This window comes from Sceloporus undulatus, chromosome 3 (assembly GCF_019175285.1).
Source record: "Sceloporus undulatus isolate JIND9_A2432 ecotype Alabama chromosome 3, SceUnd_v1.1, whole genome shotgun sequence".
Classification (NCBI taxonomy): Eukaryota; Metazoa; Chordata; class Lepidosauria; order Squamata; family Phrynosomatidae; genus Sceloporus; species Sceloporus undulatus.
Window position 1 is genome coordinate 30,135,097 of NC_056524.1, and position 27,789 is coordinate 30,162,885.

The following is a 27,789-nucleotide window of genomic DNA, read 5'->3' on the forward strand; positions in this document are numbered from 1 at the left end:
ACTGAGCCCAGTAGTACACACCTAAATCTAGATTTGTCCTCAGGTGTTTTTCACTCTCTTGTTAAAATCCTATGCGTGCTTCCTCAGATGTAAGCCCCATTAAATTGAGAGCATTGTCTGAGTAAGAACCAGTGTGGTGTAGTGGTTTGAATATTTGACATTTGGGAGTTTGGGAGGCCAAGGTTCGAATCCCCACTCTGCTATGGAAACCCACTGGGGACTTTAGGCAAGTCACACACCCTCAGCCTCAGAGGGAGACAAAGGAAAACCACCTCTGAACAAATCCTGCCAAGAAAACCCTGATAGTTTGCCCTAGATTGGACACGACTTCAAGTCACACAAGTAGTAGTCTGTGTCTTGGAAGCATGCATAAGACTAGGCTCTTAAAACTCCTTAATGTAACTGTAGAATTAAATATGATACAGAAACAAAAACAGGCAGATCACTGGGATGCATAATTAAAATATGATGGAGGTTTGGGTGCAATCCTTCCCTGACAGTTTTTGGCAGGCCAGATGATGTCCTGACTAAAGCACAAGGTGGAAGCTTTCCACCTGGCATTTTGGCAGAGACTTGATTTTGTTTCTTCTCTTTTTCCATTTTTAGCTGGGCTAGATGGGGTGGGGTGGTGGGCCAGAAGCTAATCCCTTTTGTATTGGAGGTTCGCCTCGCCTGCCATCATACCTTGAATATAAGTCCCAACTGCCTCTACTAAACAACTTCTAGACAAGCCTGGTGAAAATGAACAGGAGCTGAACTGTAGCTGTTGTGCACCTTCGAGTAATTTCTGACTTATGATGACCCTTGAGGGGAGTCTGCCATTGCCTTCCTTCGAGGCTGAGAAAATGTGACTTGCCCAAAGTTATCCAGTGGGCTTCCATGACCAAACAGGGATTCGAACTCTGTTCTCTCAGAGTCCTGGTTAGACCACTACACCACCCCGGCTTCCATTAGAACACACAACTTCCATATGTACTTGATTTCAAGCATCTTATTACTTTCAGGGGAAAAAACAGTCTGCAACAGCCTTTCATGCTGGCGTGTGGCTTTGATGAAGATTATATCATTTGAATCCACTGTGAATCATTATGCACTATAAAGCTAAATTAAAACACTTAAGTGAGCAAGGGGAAAGAAATGGCAACAGCAACAATCTGAAGAAATTCCTTGACTGTTTGTAACAAGGGTAGCAGCTATGTTTTGTCATGCTGGCTTCATTCCCTCTCTTGATAAAGCCGCTGTGGGAGTCTTTGTTGAGCACAGAATAGATGGACAGGCTTCTCTTTTATACTGCTGGACTGCTAGAGTATTGTGCTATCTCTACACTTGCCAGATGTGCTGTATTACTGCAAGAGTCTGATAAAAAGGTCTTTGGAAAAGGCGGAGAGAAAGATAACTGCAGCAGAAGAGAATACACAGGGCCAATTCCTATGCCTTTCTCCTATACTAAGGCAGAAACAGGACCCTATCCCTTCTCATTTCAGCCTGTTCTCTGAAGCATCCTGTTAAAAGGATTGCTTTTGTTTCCAACTGGCAAAGGTGGGTAAAACTGGCCAGTGGTAGGGAGGCTCCTGCCCATCTCTGCAGTTAGATGCTTTCAGGTTGCTGCATTCCTAGATGTAGGTCACTATAATTGGATATGTATGGAAAATGCATAAGCTCTGCAGAGTTCAGCTGCATTTGCTCATATGCCCATTTGGCAGCTGTCCTACAAAACCCAACGGCTGGAAATTTAAAGCTCTAATTAAACAAGAAGAACTTTGCTACACAATTAACTCTCACCCATAAGGCTCATAACAGAATGGTTCCTATATGCACCTATGGGGATGCTTTAAAAATAAGCTGAGTTTTTCTTAGCAAAATATTGCTTCCACCAGATTTTAAAAAGAGCTTTTGAAAGGCAGTTTCATCCATAGGATGGCTCTGACCAAATACAGTTCTATTTTTAGATGCAATTTTGTGTTGCTGGTCTAAATAGGAGCACACCCTTCACCTATGATCGATATAGAACATAATTCCAAACTGAAATAAGAGCTTCCCCTGAAATACTCCACAACCAGTGGGGGAATCAATCTGAATAACCTGGCAAAGAAGGCCCAATCAGGAAAGCAAACTAGAATCTTCATCCGAGCAATTTTATTTTATACACTTTGAAAAAGTGATCATGCTGGCTGGAGATTGTGATAACTGCAGACTAAAAAAAGACCTGTTTCCAAATTCTGGTTTTATGGCCACTTCTTGATCGAAAACCTAGGCTCTTCAGTCTTGTGTGCTTTTTTACTAATTTTTCCAAAATGATACTAACTGGAGTACTCTTTCCTCCTCTATCCCAAATTGCGTGTACAGAATGAGTAGCATCAGATTATTTGCTCCTGGGAAGACTGCAGCAGAGTATGCAGGAATCGGAGTGTTCTGGAAGAAAGGCTTGCTGGTGAGCTGGAACCCATAACATTACACTCAAGAGAAGAATATATTATTAAAATTTAGAGGATATGGCTTTCTGAGCTTTTTCTTGTTCCAACCATTTTGCTTAAATTTATATGGACTTATCAATAAATATCTACCTGAGTTACAGGAGCATTTCCATCTAAATCGAAGATTAAAGTAAAAGACTAAAGCAGATTCTATAAATATTGTCTGAAGCTACATCTTAATTTTTTTCAGTTAATAGTTACTACAAGCATAACAGCTTTTGCTATTACTGTTGTGCATAGAAATACATGGTTAAACTTTTTCCTTCCCCCAAAGACTGCTCATAAACTTTCCCACTAAAGCTAAGAGGTGTAGTTTATTTTTATCAGGTAAGTTGGGACGGAAAGGGTTAGTTCTCCTCATGTTCCACTGCTACAGTATTGACTACCCCCACCTTTCCCATGAGTACTGTTTTTAAAAAACACACAAAGACACAACTTCAGGCAGTAAGTTCAACATCACATCTATTTTGCCCCAAATCAGCTATATGAGAATGTTTTCACTCCTATTACTGAAAGTACTTGTTTCAAACATTAATTCTGTGGCTTTTACAAAAAGCCTTATATACATGGTTTATTATTATTATTATTATAAAAAAGATTACAAGAAATAAGCAATACATTTAGTCTCATATTTTTAGTGTTTCATGTAACATAGGATGTTATTAATCTATAGCACAAGATTAAAGGGAGAAAGAGGCCAAAGGCACGTTCTTCTCTTTGTTCTTTCCAAAAATCAGAGTTAATGCAAAATCTATAACATGATTAAAAATGGCACAATGTTACACAGGAATTACTACATTGAAAGCCAGGTCCCTCATTCTCTTCCCACTCAACGTTTGTTGTCGAATGCACCTATCATTGATATGAAAACAACTTACACCTTTTCTAAGCACATTATAATACTAAGTAGATAACCTCTTAAAACGTTCACACCAAGGTTCCTCCCCAACCACACAACACTGCCAGCTCCATTTGATTATGATCTGTGTTGCTCTTGTTACTGAAGCTAAGATCCCAACTAGGACAGAGAGAGACATGGCCAACAGTGTCAAGTTTCACATGGCACGTTGCAGTTTTGACCAAACAGCCTTCAGGGATTAGAGCAAGTCTAAACTAATTTTCACTGTTAGCCAAATAAGCATTTGATCCCTCAGGTACAAATTAGCCTAGCCTACCACCCAGGGAGCCTAATACCTCAAGGCATAGATGTTTATAATCTCAGCTCTCAAAACTCATTTCCTTTTCTTCATTTGGACAATAAAAATAAATTAGAAAAAGCAAACAAGAGGCAGGCTCGCACACTGGCAGTGTTGTGAGCCGCCCTGATCGGAGGAAGGGCGGCATATAAATAAAAATTTTATTATTATTTATTATTATAAATCCATTCTTTTTCCTGGGGAAGTAGAAATGAAGGCACTGGGGGCAAATTCGATTTTTTTATATAAGATGCAAAGTATAACTTTCCTAATACAAACCATCTTGTTAACTAGAAATCATTTTGATTCCCAGGTGGTAAAACTGAATCCCTAGGATGTGAGCATTAACAAGTTTTCAAAGCAAGTGGTTTTACACAACCTGAAGCCAGCTTGCCTGTAAATGTGATGTTTATTTCTTCCTTAGTTCTCAATCAAGAGTGGTTGCCCCCTTAGTATTTTATAGAACCTCTTTGTGTATTTTGTTAGTACTGTGTTTCTACTGGTTAAAAATGTTTGTGTGTATATGGGATTGGGAGTGGAGGGTAAACACAAATGCTTTTGTTAAAAATAGATTTGCAAAATGAACCCAATCCCTGTGGACAGCCAGCAGTGCATCCAATTCTATATAAATATAGAATATTTCTTTTTCTTGTTTGATGCCCAAACTCTTTCTGGAGCAGTTGTCAAATCTGCTAAACATTTGAATGCTTGACCAGTCTAAAAAATAGGCTTTGCTTACTACCATTTTTGTTTTCACCAAAAGGAACACACACATAATGGTTAAGCATTGGTTATATGTCTCATCATAACACCTGTCTTTCAACTAGCCAAGTAAGAATTGTGCAGAGGATTTACAGCCCCATGGTGCAGTTTCAATTCATTAATCATCCAGGCAACTAATTTTCTTGGGCTTTTTTTCATAAAAGGGCATTTAAAGAAAAGAGAGCAGAACTCTATTATTACAGGTGAAAACTAACATATCTACAGCCAGAATCTACTAAGTATCTCTTTCTGTTTTAAAATCACATTGCATTATTCTGGAGAAGCAAAGTAAATTCAGAAAGTCTCTGTGAACACTCCAGGGTATCTCAGAATATACTGCTCTTAAATAAGAGAGGACAGATTGAAAAAAAAAATGGAAGAGTAGCTTTTTCCTCATTTGTCGTACAGTACGTTCAATGGCAGTTGAGACATCAAAATTAGTAACAGGCAACACATTAAATAGGAGTACACATACACTGTACACACACACATTTATGGCCCACTGTCCCAATATGAAGGCTGCATTGTTTGAGAAGTAGCTCATCAGATATCATCTTAACCATTTGGCAATATACACATTAAATAAGATTTTGAGTTACCTAGTGCAAAGTTTAGTTTGTTATATTATAGCAGCTCCATTCCTCACTTCTTATAAGCCACAAAAGATTTACTATGTTCTCCACATTTCTTTCAATAACGTTAAATTCAATTACTTCTCACAATAGCATTTCTTTAACTAGTGTGCTGTTTTAGTTCTACGTTCATGCAATTCTCCATTACACCAAAGAGTTTTTGGTCATGCTCCAGGAGAAAAGCCTCACACAATGCCCTCTCTTGAACTTCAGTCTTTTCAGAAACAGCAGTACTCAACATGACATTTAACATGTCATTCGTGCCACTCCATACTCCAGGCTTACAACACTGGGTTCCGTCTTGGAGAGCTCTTCCATATACTCGCTGTACCGATTGTCTGCTGCATTGGAGCCCTCTATCGTCCGAATACAGTCATTTTCCTGTAAGAGAGGTTGCTCCTTCTTAAAACACTGCAATGTTTTAAGGACTGGTGAAACAGGACGAATGAATCGCAAAGGCTCCTTGGTGAAGACATCATCCAACTCTTTTTTTACATGGTGCTCTAGTTTCTGGAATGAAAGAGAGTAATTCAGGTTTTGAGTTAATTCTCTACTTTTCCACTTGTCTAGATTCTAATGAACCACTGCTCATGCCCTGTCCCTTACCTATTAGATTCCTCCCCTTGAACAGTCAAAGATGTCCTGTACCAAGCTCAATAATTTATTTATGTAGCACAGTATTGTCTTATTATGATCAGCTGTGCATTTTTCATTTTCTGTCTCAGCTAGATATCCTTCTCAATGCTGCTACCTGGGATAATTTTATTTAGGAATATACTTGGGTCTTCAGTATGCAAATAATGTGCTCTGCTCCTGAACTATATTCCCTTTGATCATCCCATTGCCTCTCTTCAGAGCTTGAGAAGTTACTTTTAAGAAGATCAAGAACAATGGAAAACTAATATTATCCATTACTAAGCAGTGGAAGAATGATGCTCTGGAACAGCATTTTAACACTTTTTAGTTATGGGTGGCTTCGTCATCTCTTTGTATTAATTTGTCTTCAAACTTAACTTTCTAACCGTCATTCTTCTTTTGTTTTCTCTGCACCCTATTGCTCTTGAGTGACAAAATTACATACAGCAATATTTGTAAGAGCCCCTCCTCCCCTCCATGGCAACTGACTCCATCCGGCCTGGAGGAAGTGAAAAGATAGGCCCAATGCCATCAGCCTACCCTTAAGAAGAAGAGCCCTTCCTCCAGTCCATCTGCCTTGGTCCAGGCCTCAGAGAGAGAGAAGAACCATTGAACTTGATCCTCTTCCCCACCACCATTCCCTTCTCTTTTTGTGTCATGTTTTTTACATTGTAAGCCGCTCTGATAGCCTTTAGGACTGAAGGGCGGGGTATAAATACCATAATAAATAAATAAATAAATAATCTTTTGCCTATCTGCTCATGCAAACAGCATGCCTGGACAACCATCCAGGCATAGTCCATTAGCAATGCCCGCAAACAGCATGCCTGGACAACCATCCAAGCACAGTCCATTAGCAATGCCAGCTATAGAGATTAATCCTTCAAGCAAGAAGATGTTAAACCTAGACTCCATATACTGTAATACTATACAACAGACATTGACATGCATGGCAAGGACTCAAACTGAACTAGACAAATGTCTTCTAATGTTCTTCAACAGGGAAGGATCTAATTTCCAAATGTTGTTGGGCTGCAACTCCCATCATCCCTGTTCCCTGACTATTCTGTTTTGGGGTTATGGGAAATTCAGCATTATCTGGAACACCACATGTTCCTCACAGTCCTCCTCCTGAACTGTTCCAGCCCATCTGTTTATTTTATCAAATGAGAGTCGTGGCAGAATGCTAGCCAGTTACCAAGGTCACAAAACAAAACAAAACAAAACAAAAAACCAATGGTGCCAAAATCAATGCAAAGAAAATGTAATTTTAAAAAGCAACATTTGGGGGTGAGACTTTGAAAGTACTAAATTATGTAAGAAAGGAATGAACTTTTAGGAGGAAAGCAGCTTGGTGTCAAGAGTCTGAAAGAAAAACAGTTATTTGCATTTACTCACAGCTTCCAATTCTTTAATGTCTTTCTCTAGAAGTTTATTTTGATCATTCATGCTCATGACATGGCTGAATACAGACTGCCTGGGATGCATTGTATGATCAAACTGATGATACATGTTTCTCCAAAACCTGTAGGGAACAATCATATTATTGTTTCAATACATCAGTCTGATTGATGGAACATGAAAAATAAACATATATTTTAAAACTTACTTAAAATTAAAGGATATGGTGTCAGGCTCCAGAACTGCAAATGACTGAGAAAAAGTCTCACTGTAGATAGGGTTTACATATTTCTCACATTCCTCCAGGAGGAAAGGCCACAGTGAGTAAGTCTTCTCTTTCAATCTGGAGATAAATAGACAGCCAAATCAGTTGTTCTCAGCAGCTGAAGAATTTATACATCCTATCTCTCTGGAAAGGTATACATGACATGAGAGATCTATAAACTGGAAATCTGCCACAAAGGGGACAGACAATAGAACTGGGCTGCAGCTGAAGTACTGTGTGATTTTCTTTTAATCTACCTACCCCCACCCTCATTGTATATCCAATTTACAAGAGTAGAAGAGAAACAAGTGAATACTTAGCTCTCCTCTATCTCTGCTGGAACGTAGCCATTTGGAGGCAGGAGATTTAAATCAGTGAAACTGGATGCAGAGGAGGGCAACTGAGGTCACAGGTTCTTCTCTCTTCCTGATACATGTGGCTCTCAAATGTTGGTGAACTGCAGCTCCCATTAGCCATGGTCAGCACAACAAATGACAAAGGAAGATGGAAGCTGTAGTCCACCCCTCTTCTAAAGAAATTTATTCTCTCAGGAAGACTTGGAACCACTTTCTCCAGTTCAGCAAAGCTTGTTTCCCACCAGAGATATTATCTGATAGCTTAATATTTAACAGCCCCTGTGGGAAGACTCCCTGATTGCTCTTGCTAGAGAAGAGCAAGAGGCTGAGGTGCTGTGTGCAACATACTGTTAGTAAAAAGTCCTACTTGAGCTCCTCTCGTTCTTTTTGGCAGTTTCCAATGAAGTTTCCAAACTGGCATGAATGGATGTGTTCATGGATCTGAAGCAGAAAAGCCTCATTGTATTCAAAGGCTCGTGGAAACTGTTCTGTCAGGTGCCAGACGCTTTCTAAAAACTGGGTAAACACTGGCGAGATTTCCTTTGGATCACCATCCAGCTGGCCACATCTATAAAACATATTCCAAAATAATGAGAGAAAGAATACTGTGCTTGGGATCTCCTAACCCTTGCTATATGAGGATCATGAGGAAAGCACTCTCTCACTACATGAATGTAGTGATCCAGTAAATGAATCATAGAATCATAGAGTTACATTAGATGTTACATTAGAAGTTTTGTTTTTCATTAGAAATAAGTGTTACAAGAGCACTTTAGGATAAAACAGGAAAATACTAGACAACTAACCCTGAGTAACCACAGGAATGCAGTAAAATCAAGGTATTAAACATTAGTGGTTAGAAATAAAACAAAACTTGTGCAGATTTGCACAATCATATTTTTAACTGCTCTATTTTAAACAGCACATGCCATTCCAAATCACAAAATATTTTCTGGAAGGCCAAGCTCATTTCAAAAGCTCCACATCATGTGACAAGGAGTAGGGTGGTGGTAGAATGGACTGGTTGTTGAAGCACAAGCACAAGTTTCTTTTGGTAAATGGAACTGCTCAGAGCATAGAAAAGTTAGCTTTTTGGACTGCAACTAGCAGGCTATGTTGGCTGTGGGATTCTGGAAGTTGTAGTCTAATAAGCTTAACTTTTCTCATAGTACATTAAGAAATAAAAAACAATAAAAGCATCAAGTTGGGGCCCTGGAGCAGGGATAGTGGTGGATTTTAATTCTATACATACAAGACAAGCAAATAATTCCTCCAGAAAAAAAGATCATTTCCAGGAGGTAGAAGCCCTAAATTAACTAGTGTCATTACAAAATGAAGGATAAATTCTCAGAGCTAGAAGAAAGCCCTGCAAACGCCAAGGGTTAGAACCCAAGGGTTGTGTCAGCTCTCTGATCATTTCCTGCACCTTAGTAACATCTTCTGAAGAATGCCCCATCTGAAGAGGAAATATATATATATATATATATATATATATATATATATATATATATAGGCTAAAACCCATATTTGGGCTAAAGTCATGCAAGATTATAAATTATTATCTTTAGATGTTACTAAAGTGCAGATTATAAATTATTATCTTTAGATGTTACTAAAGTGCAGATTATAAATAAATATGCAAGCATATATTAGTAATATGTAGGCATATAAACAAAATATTAATTAAGCACTATGAATCGCAATATACAAAAAATTAAAACATAGCATCTTGAAACAAATTGCCTTACCTGTCTGAAAATTTATGTCCAAAAGCAATCCAATCTTTCTCTATCAAAACCTAGAAGAAAGCATGTCATATATATATTTTATGCCGTTGGCCTAGAAGCCCAGCTCCAATATATTTTGGCTGATTTCAAACTACTGTCAGAATTGAAAACAAAAACAAAACAAACCCCCAATCAAAACCAAAGCAACCCCCCCCCCATAAAATAGATTCAGCCTATATTTTTAAAAATAAGCACAGGAATCAAATCAGTATTTTCCAGCATAGTGGTACCTCCATTTTACATTTATTGAAGAATCAAAGGAGTTGCTCTTCCATCTGTGTTTCAGATAATATTAATATTAATCATTATTTTAAAGTGCAGGTACACGTTATAATCTGTGTGCTACTGATGTAACTTTCATTTGAAATGCATTATTTTCTATATGAAACTTAATATGTGTGTGGGCAAGTAATTTTTAATAATGATGAGCAAATTCTAATCCAGGCCATAAGAACCACATTACACTCCAGATGTTGAACTGTGATTCCCATCAGACCTTGTTAGCATGGCCAATGTGAAGTATGTTGTTAGTGGCATGATTCCCACCCCTATTCTAGTTCAGTTCAAAAATATTATTACTCGGCAAGTGCAAGTTCAAAGACAGACTATTTTAGCATGTTTCAACGGCTAGCAAATCAGTTTGTCTCGAGTACTTACCATGAATCCTTTAATTGTTCTATAAAATGGATCCAACAACAGAGAACCCAGGGAACAAACTTGAGAGGTTCGGTCCCAGCCATCAGAGCAATGTACCAGCACACTTGCACTCTCCAAAGCTATGGCCTGTGAAAAGGATAACAAAATTTACTCATGCATTTGTCACAAGGAAAAGTAAATGGTTCAGCTTGATTAAAACATACAGTCTATTCCACTTTTAACAATAGTGTCTGAGCATCTTCTCTTGGTGCATGCAGGCACATTGATAGAGCAAGATATATCCTTGCTTGGATCTGTTCTAACAATGCTAAAGTTTTACAGTCAACTGCATGAGAGAACAAATGTTTCCCTTCCTAATGTCAAAATGCCTGAAAAGACTAAGAGCCCTCCCCCCGACCACCATCTTGAGGGGGAGAGATGAGGCCTGGCCTGGAAAGACTAAGAGCCCTCCTCCCGACCACCATCTTGAGGGGGAGAGAGGCCTTGCCATTTTTTGTATTGTATTGCAATTTTTACTGTACACCACTATGATCATTGCGGAATAGCGGTCTATAAATAAAACTTATTATTATTAAAAGGTCATCAGCCTGCTGAAGCTGACAGTAAAAGCCACATTATCTTAGGAAAAGAAGGGGCAATTGCAGACTACCCAGGGCCCAGTTTTGACCACTGTGTCAGCTCCAGTGAGCTACGTCTGCCTATAAATGGGCTGCTGCATGACCAGAAACTTCTAGTTCTGCCACTTTTTTAAGTGACTTGTATACTTGGAGTGGAGAGATTGCAAGGAATGCTATGTGCTGTTCCTGGAGGCCTCTAGTGTGTGGCTTTGGGGGTGCAGGTTAACCCATCCACAACTGAGGTGGTCTAGTGGTGGCTCCAAAAAGCCCCTGGAGGCCCACATGTAGCCTGCAGGTCACAATTTCCCCACACGTGCCTTAGCAACACAGGAGGTTCTTACAACATGCCTAACAAATAATCCATTTTGTCACCACTGTTTCTTTCCTGACGCAGAGCAGAAATGCAGGGCCATCAATGTAATCCTTTTAAACTGAACCTACCAGGGATTGAACCTATTACTTTTTTCATGAAATATATGTGCTCTGAGCTACTGTCCTAACCTACACTGGGAAATGGGGAATTCGCTCAATGTGACAGCAGATTACAGCGCCTTGAGCAATATATCCAAGTTCATTGGATCTGGAGCCAGAGATTATTGCTTTAGTAAGGTAACGATTATTTGATATTTGATGAGATATTAGTTTTTTGGGTGACACATATACAAATCAAAGAATGTTCATTACTTTGGCTAAGAAGATTGCAGCATCCAACACTGCTTTGATGTGGCGCAGCCATCCAGAGTTCTCCAAACCAGAAAGAAAGTCATTGACTGATAGGCCTCTTGTTCCACAGACTAAGAAGGAAAAAAATTCTCTGTTAAACTTGAATATTAGCTTCCCTTTTTATAGAGATACCCAAAGTTTCCTTCCCTTATCTCATCTAGAGCCTGTGAACATGAAAAGAGAGGATGTTGAATTACCTGGGCCACTGAAATCTTAAATATGTTTCATGAAATAAAAATGGAGGTCTCAGTCATTATATAGAAAGTACTATGTTCAGGAACAGTTTACAAAGCTAGCAGCAATCACACACAACAAGTCCATATGAGTATCCATCCCCACCCTGCTGCACTCCACTCTTTATCACAGGGTTTTCTATGCAATTGCTATGTGGCAGCAAACTGGTATAAATTGGTCCATCCCACAATCAGTTTATTTCTGCAATTACATCACTTAAACAGGTACACCACTGGAAAGTGGCCATGGTATCTCAGCATGTTCCCAGGTACCGAAGAATGTAAACCTGTCCTTTAAACTGTAGGTACTTACTCTTGGAAATATCAATGTAGCTACTGTAGACACTCAAAGCGCTTCACATTTTGGGTAGCACACAAGTAGTGTTTAATAAATAATAATAATAAAACTTTATTTATATCCCGCCTCTCTGTTAATGACAATTGACAGTTCACAAGCAGGGTTAAAAGCATACACTTTTAAGTTGAAGGGGTTTCACTTCCCTACGTCTGGAAAAAAAACCTCTCTAGTCAATTGGAGGTCCTCTAGCACTATTCTATGTCAACATCTGGCAGGAGCTGACCATAGAGTCACACTGGAGGACCTCTAAATGTTTAGAGAAACCAACTCTCTAGATATCTGGAGGTCCTCCAGTGTGACTTTATGGTTAACTTCCACTGGAAAAATAGGGTTCTCAATAAACCACAATTTTCACTAACTGAGGTAAGTCTAGCAACATATCTCCCGTGGACAGGGGCCGGGTTGTATTTCAAGTAGCCAGTCAATTGCATCAGTTCCAAAAGAGGGCTAACAGTTACAGCAACAAAAGGTATAGCTCACAACTGTTCTTTACTCTTCAGTGGCTACAACATAAAAAAAATTATGCAGTAAGGTCTCAGTATGAACTGGATTTTGTATTCAAATCTTGTAATCTAATATTTTAAAGCTCTAAGAAATACATGTATACATACCTTCTAAAAGTTTCTGAAGACTGGATCTCATTACATGGATATTTTCAATGCCAACAAACTGGAATCTAATATTAGAATAGTTGTCTTCATTTTCATAGCCTTTACCTGCTGCCCTATTTGCCATTGCATTCAGCTTGAAGAAAAGGAAGGTACAGTAGAAAAGGAACAGTCAGTAATTATCATATTCATAACATGTACTGTGACCAGAATATGCTTGAGAGTGAGGAAAATTATGGTCGCTTGAAAGTATGCTTTCAGATCATACAACAGATTTGTCTGTACTGATCACCTCCTCCCAGGAAAGCCAAGTCACTAAGCGTGTGCAACATGTAGTATAATATTAGGGAGGCGTATCTGAAGTCTCCTTACACTGTAAAGTCATGCTCTGATATAATTTTCTATTTTTATTTTTTTGTTATATTATTTATTACTCTCCTCTTCCTGGTCTTGCAACTTAACCAACAAAAGATACAGTTAAAAGCTCACATCACTAAAACCTACAAAAGTTAAAATAGAATTACATTATAAATAGTTATAAGTAATTTTAAAATATTTGTATTAAATAGTAACAAATATGTACACATTATTAAAAGCCTTTTTGCCATAGTCAGTTCTGAAGGCAATCAAAACAAAAAGGTCTTCACCCATCACCAGTAAGACATGATGAAGGGAACTGATCTAGCCTCTCTAAGGAAGAGAGTTCCAAAATCTGGGAGCAGCCACTAGGAAGGTTGTCTCCCATGTTCCCACTAAATATACCCATGAGACCGGTGGAACAGACAGAGGAGCCTCACCTGACAATCTCAAACCTTGGTCAGGTTCACATGAGAGAACCTGGTTATTCAACTCCCTCAACATGAGCTGTAAAGCACTTTATAGTTCTTAGCCAGTACTACATACAAAAAGAATTAGTACTTATCACAGCCACCTATGCTGGATAATTGGAAATAAGCATTGCCCAGGCCTAATATACTACGCCTGGGATTCAACTACTTAATTTGGTTCTCCCCTGAAACTTCTGGCATATCCGACGGTTGTTTGTTTGTTTTTAAATAAGACTTCCCCATGTCCTAATAAACCATTCCCAATCATTATTTGCTTTTGAAAATATTGTCAATTTTCAAAGTGGTTTACCTGATATGGCAAGGTACAATTGTGAAAAACACCACACAACAAGCCTCTTGGGGGAAAGTAATTCATTGTATAGGTATCTGGATCCTGGTCAGGAGTTTCAATCAACACAGTCCTTCAAAATGGTAAATATACATATCCATAGGAAATAATTTTATACGGGTACAAAAACTGCATATACAGGACATTATGTCGCTGCACTCAGAAAACTGATGGTTGAGCTCTAAGAGAAACTGCCCTTTAACAAAAAAGCACACTTCAGGCAAGAATAATCCCATCTCATTCCTTTGCAGTTCAGAACTATAGTATCAACACTGAAGTAAAATCAAAAGATACATACTTTAGGCCTGGTGTCTACAACATACATGTAGTGATTTGTTGGATTGGCTTTACTGATTGCTTGCAACATATGTTCATCCTCCAGACATCTGGCGCTGAATCCTGAAAGAGGTTGACTACACCTGCAAATGGCAGCCTAGTGAGAAGACAGAAAAAGGTAAACAGAAATAATATAATAGGTCAAAATGAGCATTTTAAAGGACATAAATAGCAGACTGAGTGCTTAGTTTAGTGTTTTATTTTCCTGTAAATATAGTAAAAGATGAAATAGGATGCTCTGGACTCTGCATTCAATGCCTTCAGAAGAAAACTGAAACATTTCATAGAGTATATGGTTGCTACTGGTACAAGTAGAAAGGATATGCCTGGATTTTAGTGACGAAGTTGAGCTAAGAGGACAAATTATTTTCTTAAAGAGATACAGTTTGCATTACATACAGAAGTATATTTACAAGTGAAGTCAAGACTCATTAGTTTTCCCAAGACTCACCGGCTTTCTAATAAACCAGCAAGCATGATATTAGTTTTAGGTTCATCATGCCCCCCCCCCCCCCTCCCTCTCTTTTCTTATTAAAAGTAATAATTGCTACCCAAAAAAAAAAAAAACCCAAGTTGTAAAGGTCCTATTTCTGGAACTTTCACAAATTTAGTATAGCAAAGTGATACCTATATAAGGGGTACTTAGCACATTGTAACACAGCCTTAGCATCCATTTTTGCTCAACTACAATAGATCTAGGCATCTATGTTACCATACTTACCACTTATCTTTTCCTGTGTTGGAAAATGGCCTTTAGCCCACTTGCACTGAAAGGAAATCAGACTATACCTCATTATCTTTATGGTAATATGACAGCACAGGGAACCTTCCTTTGCTTCGGAACTTAGAACTGCCAACAATTATGGGCTTGCTTGCACTCCTGGGAACATAAAGTTCTCTGGGATATGTTTCACAAATCTAAATGGGGAAAAAAAGGAATTACAAGAAACTTCACTCAGTTTAGATCAAATACATAAGAATTTACTGAAATCACAGGCAGAGCTGAACCTGCATAAAGGTTTCATTTTTGCCAGAAACAGCTGGAATGGAATCATGAACTAGAAGAGCTTTGATACCAGAGCATTACAAGTGGGTTCTAGGACAAATTTAATGAGGGACTACAATGCAGCTTCAAGTACAAGGAGCACCATAACTTTAACCCTCTCTCTTAGAGTTGCCTAGAACAAGGAAGAAGTAGTAGAATAGCAGAGCTTCAAAAATTACTTTTCTGCTGTACTCCCAAGAATCCCCCAACCAGCAGCAGTAGCTACTGGATAAGTTGGCTAGAAGATTCTGGGAACTGTATTCCAAAGAATTAATTTTTCCACGTTCTGCAAAGATACCAAGCATCTATCTGCTATGATGGCAATGGGAATTTAGGAGTTTAGCCCAAAAGAGTAATTATTTTCAGCTCTGTGAAAACAGGAAACAGCTATAAACAGGCTAAAAGTTCAGCAGATTTATGTGGGGGTGTCTTTGCCCAGAAAGTCAAGTTAAAGGCCACCCTTTATAGGTAATAAAGGATCACCAAGTGTGGTGTTGACTCCCACTTCAATAATCCCAATGATTAATTGGTCAGTATTTCCATAATGGTGTTCAACATCTTTCCTGGACATTTTCAAACGAAAGATTTATGTATGTTTTTAAAGTGTGCAATTGTAATGATAGCTGTCACAAATAGCATGGGTTTTTAAATGGCATTTTCCATTAAAAATATTAACATGGGGAAGGTGGTAAAAGTTCATGAAAAATTGTAAATATTTCTCATCTAAGGAATCCTATCAGTTACAGGTCTGAAACTGATAGTCACCAAAACGAATCCAATAACAAACCATTTGTGAAGAATCTTCACATCAAGGTACACTAAATTTTTCCCAGAAAAAAACTGGTCCATTAAGAACTTTGACCAAGTTACAGAAAAAAAAATCTGAGTGTAGAATACACTGAGAATAATCTGGGTGCAGAATAAGCAATGGAATTCAGAAATCACAATTTAGTTAGTGTTTTTATTAAAATACTGGGATAGAAGAAATGACAATTAACCTTAGATGGAACTCAGCTCCTGGCATTAACTCTATCTAAGGCCTGAAATGCACAGGCCAAAACAAGCAGCTTCCGGATGCTTTGGGGGCATGGCGTTTAGAGGATGCATGCCCCCAAAGTGGCCAGGTGGCTTGAGACCTGCAGTGATGGCCCGCTTTGGGAACAGGCCATGTGGTCGCCGTGGTCCCGGCCCAATCACAGCCAGAGGCTGCTCCTTTCTGGCTATCTGATTCACCCCTAACTCTTTTCTAGAGACTTCTTGAGAAAGAATTATTACATAGGCAAGGAAAAGGCTGCACACTCCACATAACTTTATTTCTTTATAACTTTAAATCTAAAGCCTGTGTACAGGCTCAAGTGAAAGCTATTCATCTGATATGTGATGAAACTCATCAAGATCTACAAAGCACTGCAAAATGAGACAAAACTTGAGACATAACATATGACATACTGTATAAAAAGCGATGTTTTGCCACTTATTACCTTATAATCACGATTCGCATCTGATAATTGCCAGTCCGAGTTTGGCACGCCCATCCGATTGTACTCAGCTGTGAGGTCAATGAACTGCCAGCCTTGTATTCGCTGTGTCTCCTTTTGTTTTGGATTGTATGAGAAGGCATACAGTTCATCGTATCTTGCTAAAACAAATCAGAAAGAGGGTGGAAGACAGGAATTTGGCCTATTTTTTGAGAGACAAAGCAGAGCACATCCAAATCCATCCCAGTGTAATGAAGAAGGCAGTTACCCTACCTGGTCTTGAGAGCTGAAGCAGGGAGTTATAGATATCATGACAATCTCTTTCTCTGGGAACAATGAAGTGAACTGTCCTGAAGTTCTTGCATTGGATCACCAGGGGGCAGCCTGAAGTAGTCAAGGCAAGCTTCTCCACTGCAGCAATGTGATGGTGCAATATCTGGAGTATGCAAGAATCCATAAAAGGTGCTTGAATCAAACAACAGTGTTCAGTGGTGTAATACTCAGTGACACCTGTATAATCATTGATATTCATACAATAACTACCAAGTCTGTAATATATACTGTTGTGGCTCAAGCAGTTTTGTAGATGTGCCAAAGAACAAAGCACACCCAGTGGAATTTTGACCTTTATTGACATATAAACACTATCAAACATAAGGAAGTTGAAAGTCTCTTCTCAAATTCAAAAGAAATTAAACAGGCAGGGTGTGTGCACATGTGTGCACACTGTTTGAGACTCCAAAGCAAAAGCTCTTTTGTTATTTAGAACTTCTTACATGAATTCTACCTAGGATTTAAGCCATCTCTGACATTGAGGGAGATGTCAAGAGGCCATCGAAAGAGGAGACATGGCACAAACTCAACTATATTCTTGTTTCAGTACGAAGAGAAGAGAAAGGAGGAAGGAAGTACTTAGCATGACTAGCTGTACAGAATCATAGATTTGTCAGTGGAGTCCCTGAATTCTCTCTCTTTTCAAAGAATGCATTTAAGAATAATTGGTAAAGGCCAATTATTCAATAAAATTATGGACTTTTATTAGTTTACTATTTTACTTTAATCGGAATACTTTAAAATTAGCCTAAATCAGCTTGCAATGCTATGAATACAGGGAAACAATTATGCGTTTTGCACTGGGGACAGTGCTGTGTTGTGGGTGTCATTCTTTACAGGCTTCATAGTGCTTATCTCCACACAGACATATGAAAGGCACCTGGGCACCTCTGGTGGCTAAAGTAGAGCCTAGAAGTCTTGGATGAGTGAATTACAGTGATGCTCAAGCAAAGCAAGCTCATGAAAGCATAGCATTAAACATTCATTTCTAATAATTACCCTTCACATTCCCCATACTTAAACCAGTGAACAGCTATAATTCACATACCACAATCCAGAATAATAATTTTGGTGAGAAACTTACTTTGGCCTGCTTGACACTTAGAAGATGCACAATGGAAAAAGCAAAATGTAATTAAAGAAATGCGCTGTGAAAGAGTGCACTTAGAATGCTCACCCATATCTCTTTCTGGTTAGAGTCAATAAATAACAGATGAGTTGCCGTAAGATAAAGAGTTCCTGTTTGTGACTTGATGCTCGTGCTGAATCGGTCTAATAATTTCACCTGTTCAACCTGTGCATGGGAGGGGAAAAAACAGGTCCACATGATGTACAGCTATGAACTATAAACCTGACAATACATGTAAAGTCACTCTGTTTGAATTAAACATAGGCAACAAAGAAGTCAAAAATTATATTGCAGTGCATATCATGTTTTCAGTATATTTTCTAGAAATGAGCCTAAAAATTACCATCCTTAAATATCTGCAAAGTATCTTTCAATTTAGACCTCTGTTAAAAAGAAATTGGTTGTGTTCACCCCAAAGAGACAGTGCTCAAAGGAAAAGAAGTTAGTTCTTGACTCACCTACTGCTGACTTAATCCTTGCCCATCACAAGCCTATGGTCATTGACAAATTACCCTCAAGGAAAAGTGGCTCTTGACAGAAATAATGGTTTTTCAACCCATCCTATACAGTGCCATTATCCTCCTGTTAAGAGGAATGAGCCTGATGACACTGCAGCTTGTGGAGGTACAAGCCATGCATCTCCAATGTCTATTCCGATCACAGGACCGAGGGAAATCTATCCTTCATATCAACTCAAAAAACTATTCAAAACACAACAGCTGTAAAAACCTGAGTATTCTGTAATGTATAGAAGTTCATCCATTTTTCAAGTTGTCTATAATTTGCTTTATTCAAATCTCAACAGTAGTACTGAGAAACCAACAACAAAGTTAAAAAATGAAAGATCAAGCAAAGAAATGTTCTTCATAGTTTCTTGGCAAGGCTGCCCCATTAGCCTACTGCTAGACTTCTAACAATGGGCCTGGCACAAGATTCAAGAGCACACATCCCCTTAGTTCTTTGTGTAGCAGAATCAGAACTCAGGGGAAAATGCAGCAACAGAACATCCCACATCAGCAGTGCATATATTTGCAATTCCCGGATACTCTGAGGTGCTTTATCTGTCTAGGTTAAAAGAAATGTTCAATGATTATGCATCAGTCCATTTGCTTTGACAATACTGCCAGTAAAAAAATTGATGAGGGTATGTAGTTTTCAAAAAAGTGATACTGCTGATTTATAAGAAACAAACTAAACAAACAAACAAACAAACAAAAACCCTGAGGCTTTTAATCAGTAGTTTCAACCAGTTAAAACAGTGTCTGCAGAAATTCAATGCAAATACATATTGTAAATTAATTATAACTTCCTTAGCAGGTGAACTGGATTCGTGGCCACATCTTGGAATTATAGGCGGGGTACAGACCGCCGCTTTGCGGCGGTCTGCCGCCGCCGCCAATAGGTCCGCGGGGGAGCCGGAGCCTTCAGACGGCCCGACTCCCGCGCGGACCGAAAAAAGAAGCTCCAAAATGGAGCTTCTTTTAGCGTCGCGTTTGCGACGTAGCGAGGCTCCAGGGGCGCGCTCGCTACGTCACAAGCGGCGCGACACGTCTGGACGCTGTGCGTCCAGTACGTAAAGATGGCGGCGCCCGTATGAACAGGGCGCCGCCATCTTGTACGTATTCAATACGTACTAGGGTTAGGGGGGTGCGGAAGCACCGCCCCTTCCTAACCCTAGTACGTATTGTATACGTACTATTTGGCGGTCTGTAAACCGCCATAGTGATTCCCCATTTATGAACTGCAAATACCCAGTTACCCAGATTATCTGCATTTGTCAACAGAGGAATAGACAAGCCATAAAAATATAGACTTAAGGAGTGGCAATTAAAGATCTATCTGGTATAGAGATCATTCCTGATGATGTGGGTAATAATAAAGGAAGCCTGTCACCCATTTTGTTTCCTTTTTTGAACTCCCCCAGAACAAGATCAACAGCAGTCATGTCACATATTATATTGAACTGGCCACCACACACAGTTTGATGTTTTAACAGCTGCTTCCATTTTCCAATAGGTTACCATTTACAACCATATTAAACAGTTTCCAAAACACTCTTCAGATGCACATTCTTTCTTTTCACTGTATCATTTTACAATTATTTTAAGATAAGGTGTAAGAGTTTTTTCTTCAACTGTACCACCCATCACACCAGCATCAGAATAGTAACTCTTTTAAACTAAAGGTGAACAACTTGTGCCCTCTCCAGATGCTGGTAGATTATAACTCCCATCATGCTCATTCATGACTATGTAAACTAAGACTGATGGGAGTTAGAATAATAACGTCTCACGGGCCATGTCCCAGACCAACCTGTTTTAAACTTCTGGTGTCTGAAAAGGAATCAGCCTCTGCTCCCTCTTTCGATCACATATAATTTTGATCAAAGAAGTTAAAAGATATTGAAGAACATTACAGTACTCAGCATGAGAAAGCACTGGTTACTGATTAAGATCTGTTGTGTTGACAGAGCATGCTAAAATGGCAAACAGCCTTAGAGATCCCAGATAAGGCCAGTGATTTAATATTAAGTACAGTCGGCCCTTCTTACACATGGATTTTTTATACACGGATTCAAGCATACACGGTTTGAAAATGTTCCCAAAAAGTATAAATTTCAAATATCAAACCTTGATTTTCCATTTTTATAAGGGACACCATTTTGCTATGTTATTACATTTAATGGGACTTGAGCATCCACGGATTTTGTTATACACGGGGGATCTTGGAACCAAACCCCAGCGTATAACAAGGGTCCAATGTAATAAATATTTGTAGGAGAAGACTCTTCTTCTCACGTCTAAAGATTTCAGCCATAATCTTACTTTGAATTTTGTTGTTATCTCATCAATTTAAACTCAAATCTAATGAAAAAAGAGTTACTACTATAGGTTTTGGTCTAAAGACCAGGTGGAGTTGAGATCGGAAACTTCTTATTTGACTGAAGGATCTACTGACAAATTAATAGCATGGAATGCAACATGACCCTTACAAAAATGCATTTCTTTTAAAAACGTAAAGTTTGAATTCACACTGAAAATGCCTTCTATTTGACAAGCATTTTTGGATGCTTTCTAATAAACAAAAACCAAGTAGAGGAAATGAAAAAAGTATTCCAGAAAGTGTTTTGCATTTCCAAATACAGTATTATCTCATAGAGAAAAGAAACTTAGAGCCTCTCTTGGCTGGCAGTCTCATAGAAAATATTATCAAGAACATGGGAAACACCCAACTAAGAGATACAAGTGCAGCTATTTAACTACTCTTGATTACAGCACTGAACATGAGTAACAGATATAACTTGAGGTAGGTAAGAAAAACAAAAACCTAACATGTGGAGTAAGGATAATATCTGTACCTTCAAGCAATTCAGATTCGCTCACCCTTCCTACCAAGAAAATACCACCACATAGGTCAGCTTACAAATGGGGGGAAACAAGAAATTACTAGGACTTCCTTGGCCTTATGACTACATATTACTTTTACAGCCTTAATACTGTTTACATGGCAGCGTGTTGTACAAAGTTCAGAGGGACATGCTTGCAAGTTAAATATGTATATGGTCAACCCTTTTGTTCATGAACGTATGCCATCAGGAAGTCCTGAAGAGATGTTTTCTTTGTTACAAACAAACAAACAAACAAACAATCTTGGTGCATAGCTGCAATTCTATATGTACATATTTATGTATACGTGGAAGCACACTTAGAGAGACTGAATTTCTCATCTTTCCTTCTAAGCCTTCCACTTCCTGTATGGTTTCCTTATCAGTTGGCAATGTTACCATCCACCCTTTTGATCTTGCATAATTGTTGTTGTTGTTAACTGCCCTTGAATTGATCTCGACTCATGGCAACCCTATGGATGAGAAACCTCCAAGATCCTCTGTCCTCTAGTGCTCTGCTTAATTCCTGCAACCCCATAAAATCTGTGACCTCCTTAACAGAGTCCATCCATCTAGCATATGGCCTTCCTCTCTTCCTACTTCTCTCCACCTTTCCCAGCATTATTGTCTTTTCCAATGAGTCCTCCCTTCTCATGATGTGTCCAAAGTATGACAACCTCAGTTTGATCATCTTGGCTTCCAGGTAGGTTCCCAGCTTGATCTGCTCCAGGACTCATTTGTTTGTCCTTTTGGTTGCCCATGGGATCCTCAGCACTCTTCTCCAGCACCACATCTCTAATGGATGGATTTTCTTCCTATCTTCTTTCCTAACTGTCCAGCTCTCACATCCATACATGGTAAGAGAATACAATGGCTTGTATGATTCTAACTTTTGTGCTCAGTCATATATCATTGCATTTTAGAATCTTTTCCAGTTCTTTCATACCACCCTCCCCATTCTTAATCTTCTGATTTCCTGACTGCAGTCCCCATTTCTAACAATGTTTTATCCCAGATATGGGAATTCTTTTACTATTTCTATTTCTTCATTGTTTAGGCTGAACTTGTGAAGGTCCTTGGTGGTCATTATTTTTGATTTCTTTATGTTCAACATTAAGCCTGTCTTTGCACTTTCTTCTTTGATCTTTCTTAGTAGGTGTTCCAGGTCTGTGAGGTTTTCTGCTAGTATTATGGGGTCATCTGCATATCTTAGATTGTTGGTATTCTTTCCTCCTGTTTTCACTCCTCCTTCTTGTGTGTCCAAGACTGCTTTTCTTACAGTGTGTTCTGCATACAATTTTAACAGATTGGGTCAGGGACGTAGCCGGGGGGGGGGGGTCTTGGGGTCTGGACCCCCCCTCCATTAGAAAAATTAATGGTGTGTGCTGCTGCGCCACCGCACTCAAGCCCCATTATAATGGTGGCACTTAGTCTGGAACCCCCCCACTTCCTAAAATCCTAGCTACGTCCCTGATTGGGTGAAATAATACAGCCTTGTCTGACCCCTTTGCTAATTGGGAACCATTCTGTTTCTCCATGTTCTGTTCTGACAGTGGCCTCTTGTCCTGAATACAGATTCTTCATCAGGCCTATCAGATGTCTTGACACTCTCATATTGCCTTGGTTTTATCTTTTGCATCCTCTTCCTCCATGATTGCTCAAATTCAGTCTGTTAGCAGTCATATCACATCTTCCTTTATGACACTGCAAAATGAAGATCTTTCTTCATTCTCTCCTTAACCCAGTCTAAAATGTAGACCATGGTCTTTCACCTACCATTGTAATTTCTTCTTCTCTGGTCTTTTATTGCTTTACACTGTACCCCTCGTTTCTAGCCAGCATCCCACTGTCCAAATCATCTTGCTCTCTTATCACTTTGTCCTCTTTAAATCACCAAACTTTCTCCTCCCAGATTTTGCACAAACCCTTTGTCATTCTTAGTTTCAAAGCCCTCCATGACATCTTTCCATCTCTGTACTTTTATACTGCAATATATCCAGACTAATAACCTTCACTGCTTCAGAGCCACCATGCTCCACTCCCTGAAGATCACCTACCTCCTTAAAAAACTCTGTCTTTCCTCTATATTCTTTGAAACTACTTTCAGGAATGCCTGATGATATCTTTCTTACTTTGATCACATGCCTCCACAAGGACACCTTTCCCATAAAGCATTTAGCAAAGCACCTGTAGACACACACCCTACTTCCCACACCTGCTAAGATGTAAGGAAATAGTAATATGTATTGATGCTTAGCTGTATATTATTCATGTAACCCCTTTGCAGTTCCTCTGTGCCATGTTTTGGACTGTGAGCTTCCCTAGAATAGGAAATTATCCCCTCATAATCTATAACATTTTATGAACCCATAACAAACAGGAAAGTGTACTGTAATTAGTAGAATTTACTTCTGAATAAACTGAGAGGATCAGATTAATCTAATTACTGTAGACTAAATGTTTGTGGACTAGAGCCTACTTTTTCCTGCCTCTGATAAAATGGATTCCAATGCTCAGAAGCGTACACTGCAATGACAAGATCTAAACCTATTACATGAGTGCTTCTTAAGCCATCAGATGTGGGGCACTGGGAACCTATTTTCTCCCAATGGACCAGTAACTCCAAACACTTGTAGCAGATGGCACAGAGACCTGCACCACCCCACAGACCACCATTTTGGGTACAATACACGGTCACAAAAACATACATCAGCTCTAGCAGGCTAACATGGCTATGTCGTTAAACTGATTTATCAGGATATATACCACTATGGACAACAAGCTGCTTCATTAGATGCTGTTTAAACATCATGCTCACACCATACTGTATGAGATTCTGTCACATCTGCTAAATATCTAACTTAAAAGGAGGCAAAGAAACCAAGAGCCTATTTTGTAGATGCAGTGCATTTGCTGTTACAGACTTATGTCTGGAGTTTTAGATACACTGACCTGGGAATATGTCCCACCCAATGCAGTGCAGTTTACTGATGACTTAACATGATTTGGGGGCAGGGAGAGGTCTAAATACCCTAAAGGTACAAGATCCTGTCGGATCTTAGAAGCCAAGCAAGGTCAGCTCTAGTCAGTACATTGGACTCTGGACCCACTGGACCTTTGGCAAGTCACACACTCACAACCCCAGAAAACCTTGTGACAGGTTTGCCTTAGGGTTGCCATAAGTCAATAATGACTTGAAGGCACACAACAACCATAACAACTGATTTTTTCACCTCATCTTCATACCCACAATGTTTTGAATCTGAATTGACATTTTCACACACAACTTATATAGATCTGCCTCTGGATTCTCCACTCCAAGCATTCATCTGAAGAAGTAGGCTCAAGTCTACAAATGTTCATGCTACCAACTTCTTTCTTTCAGTTAGTCTCAAAGGTGCTGCAAGATCCTTTTGTACACTTTCTAACCTTCATTCTTCCTTTGTTTTTTCCTGTAGCCTGTTGCTCTTAAGAGACAAAAGTATATGCTCCATAGCAAGATTTCCTTTCCTTCAGTTAGTCTCAAAGGTGCTATGATATCCCTTTACATAACAATAACAACAAGCAAACACAGGATCGGCTCATAAACTAGTTATATGTCTGTAAGCCATTTTGCATCCTAATCTGGAGGGTAACGTGGGACAGAAATAAATATAATCATGATAATAGAATCATAGATGTTTGTGGACAAGAGCCTACTTCCTCATGCCTCTGACAAAATGGATTCTGCTGCTCAGAAGCTTACAACAAGTTCCCAATCTATTAGAATAGAGCTTCTTAAGCCATTTGAAGATGTGGGGCACTGTGCATACACATAAGTCTCTCTCTCTCTCTCTCACACACACACACACACATAAATTCGTCCTGCAGTTTGCAGCCACCAATTTGCTTTCCAACTGCTCTGTTATATTTCGTGATTCACCAAATCACTGAGAAACCATGGGCAAGTCACACCCTCTCAGCCTCAAGGGAAGGCAATAGCAAACCTCCTAAGAACAAATCTTGCCATGAAAACCACTGGATGGGTTCACCTTAGAGTCACCGTAAGTCGGAAATGACTTGAAGGCACACAACACACACACAGAGATACACACAGTGTTGTCATTGTGGGCCTTCAAGCCATTTTTGACTTAGAGCGACCCTAAGGTGGTGAGCCTATTATAGGGGTTTCTTGGCAAGTTTCTTCAGAGGGGGTTTGCTATTGCCTTCGCCTGAGGCTGTGAGAGTGTGACTTGCCCAAATTCACCCAGTGGGTTTCCATGGTAGAGCAAAGATTCGAATCCTGCCTGTTCTTCAGTATCACAGCCTAGCGCTCAAACGAATACACCACACTGGTTGCACACACAATACAGTAAATAAACAACACGAGCCGTCAGGGCGTGCCCAAAAATAATTAAATCAAATTAAACCATAACCCTTTCGCAGGATGTGCCTACACTAGCATAGCGGTTTGAGTGTTGGCCTACGACTTTGAAGACTTGAGTTCGATTCCCCGCTCAGCCATGAAACCCACTAGGAAAGTCACACTGTCTCAGCCTGAGAGGATGGCAAGGGCAACCGCCTTCTGAAGAAACTTGCCAAGAAAATCCTGCGATGGGTTCACCTCCTTAGGGTTGCCCTAAGTCAAAAATTATATGGAAGCACACAACAACAAAAGTATCTGCACCTCAGCCTACAACAGTGGTTCTCAACCTTTGGTCCTCCGGTGTTTTGGACTTTGTCCTCCAGAATCCCTACCCATTAGCTGGGAGCTGAAGTCCAAAACATCTGGAAGAACAAAGGTTGAGAACCACTGGTCTACAACGTCATGCAAACTTGCCAAGAAAACCATGTGAGAGGGTGGCCTTAGGGTCTCTATATGTAAAAAATGAAATAGAAACACACAACAACAGCAACAACAACTATCTACACCTCAGTCTCCAACATCATACAAGTCACATGCTCTCAGCCTCAGAGGGCGGCTGTGGCAACCCCTCTCTGAAGAAACTTCCCACGAAAACCATATAATAATAGGGTGGGTTTAGGGATCGCCATAAGTTGGAAACGACTTGAAGGCACACAACAACAAAAGTATCTACACCTCAGCAAGTCACACTGTCTCAGCCTCAGAGCATGCCAAGGGCAACCCCCCCTCTGAAGAAACTTCCCAAGAAAACCATATAATAGGGTAAGTCAGAAATGACATGGAGACACACAACAAAAACAACAAAAGTACCTACACCTCAGTCTCCAACGCCATGCAAGTCACACTCCCTCAGCCTCAGAGGATCATAGAATCCTAGAGTTAAAAGAGACCGCAAGGGCCATCCAGTCCAACCCCATTCTGCCATGCAGGAACTCTCAATCAAAGCATCCCCGACAGATGGCCATCCAGCCTCTGCTTGAAGACCTCCAAGGAAGGAGACTCCACTACACTCTGAGGGAGTTTGTTCCACTGTCGAACAGCCCTTATTGGCAGGAAGTTCCTCCTAACGTTCAGGTGGAATCTCTTTTCCTGGAGCTTGCATCCATTGTTCCGGGTCCTAGTCTCTGGAGCAGCAGAAAACAAGCTTGCTCCCTCTTCAATATGACATCCTTTCAAATATTTAAACAGGGCTATCATATCACCTCTTAACCTTCTCTTCTCCAGGGTAAACATCCCCAGCTCCCTAAGTCGTTCCTCATAGGACATGGTTTCCAGACCCTCCACCATTTTAGTCGCCCCCCTTTAGACACGCTCCAGTTTCTCAATGTCCTTTCTGAACTGTGGTGCCCAGAACTGGACACAATAATTCAGGTGGGGCCTGACCAGAGCAGAATAGAGTGGCACTATTACTTCTCTTGATTTAAACACTGTTTTGATCGATGCAGGCGGGAGGGAGGCCCCGGTCTACTACCTTCGTGGTGCGGATGTGCTCCATGATGCTGCTGCTTCTGCTGCCGCGCCCAAGATACTCTCTACAGCCGACCGCCGCCTCCCGGCATCTCCTGGAGACACTTCCGGATAAGCGAGTCCGGACGGCTAGAAAAGCAGCGGGGGAAACCAGACCGAGGCGCTCCACCACAGCGACCCCTGCCGGCCGGAGGACCCGCTCAATTAAAAAGTGGTTTGCAGAAGCCTTAACCAGTCCGTCCATCTCTCCTTTATGCCGCCTTTCTCCCAGGAGGGACCCAAGGCGGCTCACGCATTTTTATTTTTATTTATTTATTTATTTCCAGGATT

The 27,789-nt window shown here is 39.9% G+C and overlaps 1 protein-coding gene across 1 annotated transcript; it reads right to left on the reverse strand.

The window, feature by feature from the left end:
* Positions 1-3,857: 3,857 nt before the first annotated feature.
* MTMR6 (myotubularin related protein 6) lies at positions 3,858-27,564 on the reverse strand. Its single transcript, XM_042459224.1, has 14 exons — positions 27,464-27,564; positions 18,251-18,367; positions 17,014-17,176; positions 16,744-16,901; positions 15,007-15,135; positions 14,180-14,314; positions 12,709-12,841; positions 11,468-11,577; positions 10,167-10,292; positions 9,471-9,520; positions 8,090-8,290; positions 7,310-7,444; positions 7,099-7,225; positions 3,858-5,574 (listed from the first exon to the last, which is right to left on the reverse strand). The coding sequence occupies exons 1-14, from the start codon at positions 27,485-27,487 to the stop codon at positions 5,311-5,313; spliced, it is 1,872 nt and encodes a 623-aa protein (XP_042315158.1). The 5' UTR covers positions 27,488-27,564; the 3' UTR covers positions 3,858-5,310.
* Positions 27,565-27,789: the final 225 nt, after the last annotated feature.

Excerpts from the sequence above, each read along its gene's own strand:
- MTMR6 (XM_042459224.1), bottom strand. The coding sequence starts at position 27,487 with ATGGAGCACATCCGCACCACGAAG. Across the intron at positions 10,293-11,467 it reads CTGCAATCTTCTTAGCCAAA|GCCATAGCTTTGGAGAGTGC; the intron begins GTAATGAACATT and ends TCCTTTTCACAG. Across the intron at positions 7,226-7,309 it reads ACCATATCCTTTAATTTTAA|GTTTTGGAGAAACATGTATC; the intron begins GTAAGTTTTAAA and ends TGTTCCCTACAG.